Raw genomic sequence first — 4,092 nt, 5'->3', positions numbered from 1 at the left:
ATACTAACGCGTTAAGTTCCGTTAGGTATAGATTGAGATAAAACAAAACATATATATCCCATATATCCCATGCTCTTCTAACGACAATTACAAAGAAAAAACACACATTTCTTACATGAGATTCTGATTTCATTAACCTGCCACCAGATCCAGTAACACAGTCAGTATCGACGTTAATCGCCTACTGTGCTGCTAAGAAAGTGTGATGCTAAAAGATTTACCCGGAGCACTATGGTTTTTAACACTGTGTATGACTGATTCAACGGTCTTGTCTCACTACCACCAGTCTCCAGATGAGACATATTGTTTGATAAAAGATTTACCCGGAGCACTATGGTTTTTAACACTGTGTATGACTGATTCAACGGTCTTGTCTCACTACCACCAGTCTCCAGATGAGACATATTGTTCTGTTACCCCCTGATCTTGAACCAGGTTGAAGAATATCCTCCTCAGTAATGACGGTTAAGACAAACAGGTCGCACGATACAAGAATACTTACTCAGTGATGACCGTTAAGACAAACAGGTCCCATGATACAAGAATACTTACTCACACAGTGATGACGATTAAGACAAACAGGTCGCACGATGCGAGGGACAGGAATATTTACTCACACAATGAGCAAAAACTCTGTCACATTCACAGAGTTGAGCAGCACAGTCGGTGGACATGGAGTGGTCATTCTCTGAAAGTTTTCAAAAGATATTTATACGTTATCATAAGTTACGTAACATTTAATACAACATAAGTATTTTAATATTACAATATTTGACACTTTGATCATTGACAAGTTAACAGATAAGCTTATACCAATTTGATTCTCTCTCTCTCTCTCTACTTTTGGTTAGCGGAAGGTGAGTTAGATATAAGAATTATTTTGTATATGGTGCAAATGGTGAGGATTTGTAAAAAAACAAAAATGTCTGTTTGTTATTAACTATAAAGCTTCACAATTGGTATTCTGTGTTGTTCCAACTACTGGGATTGAACACCAAATTCTAGCATAAAAATTGCACAAAAGTTTTATATAGTGTAATAATCATTATATTTTGGAATTATTTATAAATAAACAATTAAGAACTATTTCTTTGTCGTATCTGTATCTGCGTAAACTTATTTCGTGTGGATAATTATCGTTAACAGCTCACTTCAAGTAACGACATTTCCATACTAAATACAGTAATAATGTGTAATGTGTAAACGATATATTTTTAAACCTTTTCAGTATTATTATAATATTAATAGGCTTGGTAGTTCAAGTACTTTCACACAGTACAAATTATTACATCGTATGCTTCGGCAATTCATGTATTTAAATATCATGTGACTATTACATAAACAGACTTCTGGCAGTTCAGGTATTTACACACAATACAAACTATTACATTAGCAGGCTTCGACAGTTCATGTACTTACATATAATGTAATTATTACATCGTAGGCTTCGGCAATTCAGGTATTTACACACAAGTACAATATGTCCCGTTTTTACAAAAGATTCTAACATCTCACACTCCCCCCCACCCACATACACACAACTTTTTATCCCTTTCTCACAAGGTTTTGTTATTTCAGACGCTTCGCGACAAAAGTCTGTAATTTCAGAGCTTTTCCCCATGATATTCTGAAACTTCAGGATCTTCTTCCCGACATTTTTTTTTCTCTCCATATTATACTCTAAATCGTTTTATCGCTTCGGGCTCTTCGCCACAACATGCTGGGACATCAGGCTCTTCTTTAATACCATTACTAAATATATCAGTTTTAGTGTGGTTCTGTAATATATTTTGAGTTCATATATATTGTTAACATCCAAATAAAAGAGAGGGAACTTATTAAATTACAGACCGATAGTACAGCTGGACCAAATATAGGGCACCCTACATTGACTTGTCCTTGACACACCCTAGAAACGTCCTGCCATTTTTTTTAAGTTAAGTGGGTCAAAGGTCAAAGCCTCATTAGGTTTTCTTGAGACCGTAGTTACGGGGGAATACTCTCCAAAGCTGCTTGAAATGAGATTACGGTGATAATATCACATGCACTGACAACGTATCACCAGTTAACTACTTGAAGTAATCAGTCGCTGTCTTTTACAACACAATATACGTTTCTTGTTTTAATCTACTTACACATTGATCACAGCAAAGTTTTCGGAAATAAAAACACAAACCGTAACGTGTTCAATATTTGCGAGGTAGACTTACATTCAATTAGCAGTTACAAGGTTATAAAATCGAACGAAAGATTAAATAGTTTGTTTGTTTGGAATTTCGCGCAAAGCTACACGAGGGCTATCTGCGCTAGCCGTCCCTAATTTAGCAGTGTAAGACTAGAGGGAAGGCAGCTAGTCATCACCGCCAACTCTTGGGCTACTCTTTTACCAACGAATAGTGTGATTGACCGTCACATTATAAAGCCCCCACGGCTGAAAGGGCGAGCATGTTGGGTGTGACGGGGATTCGAACCCACGACCCACAGACTGTGACTCGAGTGCCCTAACCACCTAACCATGCCGGGCCCAATTTAAATAGCAAAAGTAGCAGACTTGCCATTATCCCTAGTCACAGTGGTTCGTCCCTAGAACAATTATTGTCGTTCATATGACGAGTTACCCTTGCCAACGGTGAACATATAAAATTCTTCATTCGTGGTTTTTAACTACTTAACGTTGTTTAATTATACAGCGTAAGAAATGTAAATAGTTTTGACCTGGTTCTATTGTCGTATTAACACGTGACGCCAGAGGCGTAGACAACTTAATTCTGTACATTAAAACTGACGACATCGACTCTAGTCTTTTCGTCGTCACGGTTATAAATAAAGCAACTCTTCATTGCCAGGTTTATTGTTAAATATAAAATAAACCCAAAAACAAAAAAGACATCACTTTAATATTTATTTACGTGGTTAAGGCGCTCGACTCGCCATCCGAGGTTCGCGGGTACGAATCCCCGTTACTGAACATATTCGCTCTTTCAGACATAGGGGCGTTATATGTGACGCTCAATCCCGCTATTCGTTGGTAAAAGAGTAGCCTAAGAGTTGGCGGTGGATGGTGTTGACTAGTTGCCTATCACTGCCAATTTAGGGACAGCTAGCGCAGATAACCCTCGTGTAGCTTTGCGCGAAATCCAAAACGTATCTTATCTTTGAAATTGATAAATTTTGGTACGTTTGAAGGGTAATAAACTATCTTTATGGTGGTACAAAGTTTCAGATTCATACGAGGTTAAGCACACTTTTCAAGGTTAAAACAAAAGCTATAGTCTGTGTCACACATACATGGCAGTGGCAAGCTCGAAAGGGGAAGACGTATGAACCAGTAGTAATGAAAGAGTTAAGTAGTCTGTGTCACACATACATGACAGTGGCAAGCTCGAAAGGGGAAGACGTATGAACCAGTAGTAATGAAAGAGTTAAGTAGTCTGTGTCACACATACATGACAGTGGCAAGCTCGAAAGGGGAAGACGTATGAACCAGTAGTAGTGAAAGAGTTTATGTAATATTATGTAATATTCATAACTTTGACTTTTTTTTGTGTGTTACAGAAAATTACCAACTCATCCTTGATTTTAAAGAAAGTCTATATTTCGAGAGTGCTCAGGTCACTGTGGTGTTTTGATTGCCATATATCTAGTTTTGTGATTCTATAAAAACTTTCCGAGAGCCAGGACTGTTAATAAAGTAATTAGCTTAGTTTATAGGTATTGTTTTTCAATTCTCAAAAACACAAAAAGATTCAAACCACTATAAATATTAAATATTCGTTAGTAGAAAAAAAAAAAGACAAATACTCACCACAATGGGCATATCCAGGAGCGACGCATTCAAATCGGTAAGACACGAAATATATCAACAGTTGCGGACAGTCAGAGTAAGTATAACACCAGTCGTGTTCTAGGCAGCATCTAGAGGAAAGAAAGTACAGTAAGTGTACACAGTAACTTGACTTTTATATGTATGTACTTCCCAAAGGAAAAACACACAGTGGAAATGCTAGTACATAGTACATAGAAACGTTTAATAAACACAAACTATGATATTACAGATGATAGATTGTTTGTTTGTTATGGATTTCGCGCAAA

At 37.1% G+C, this 4,092-nt stretch overlaps 1 protein-coding gene across 1 annotated transcript in view; it reads right to left on the bottom strand.

Annotated features, from left to right (window-relative positions):
* Positions 1 to 417: 417 nt before the first annotated feature.
* The window catches only part of LOC106459131 (basic phospholipase A2 caudoxin-like), a 13,945-nt gene continuing 10,270 nt past the window's right edge, over positions 418 to 4,092 (bottom strand). Inside the window, exons 2-3 of the mRNA XM_013918717.2 lie at positions 3,806 to 3,915; positions 418 to 688 (exon numbers count right to left, since the gene is read on the bottom strand). Of these exons, the coding sequence (XP_013774171.1) occupies positions 570 to 688; positions 3,806 to 3,915 (229 nt within the window). The 3' untranslated portion in view covers positions 418 to 569. The remainder of the gene's footprint in view (positions 689 to 3,805; positions 3,916 to 4,092) is intronic.

This window comes from Limulus polyphemus, unplaced genomic scaffold (genome assembly GCF_000517525.1).
Source record: "Limulus polyphemus unplaced genomic scaffold, Limulus_polyphemus-2.1.2 Scaffold566, whole genome shotgun sequence".
NCBI lineage: Eukaryota > Metazoa > Arthropoda > Merostomata > Xiphosura > Limulidae > Limulus > Limulus polyphemus.
Note: the sequence above shows the minus strand (reverse complement) of the source record. Positions and strands in the feature narration are given on the sequence as shown.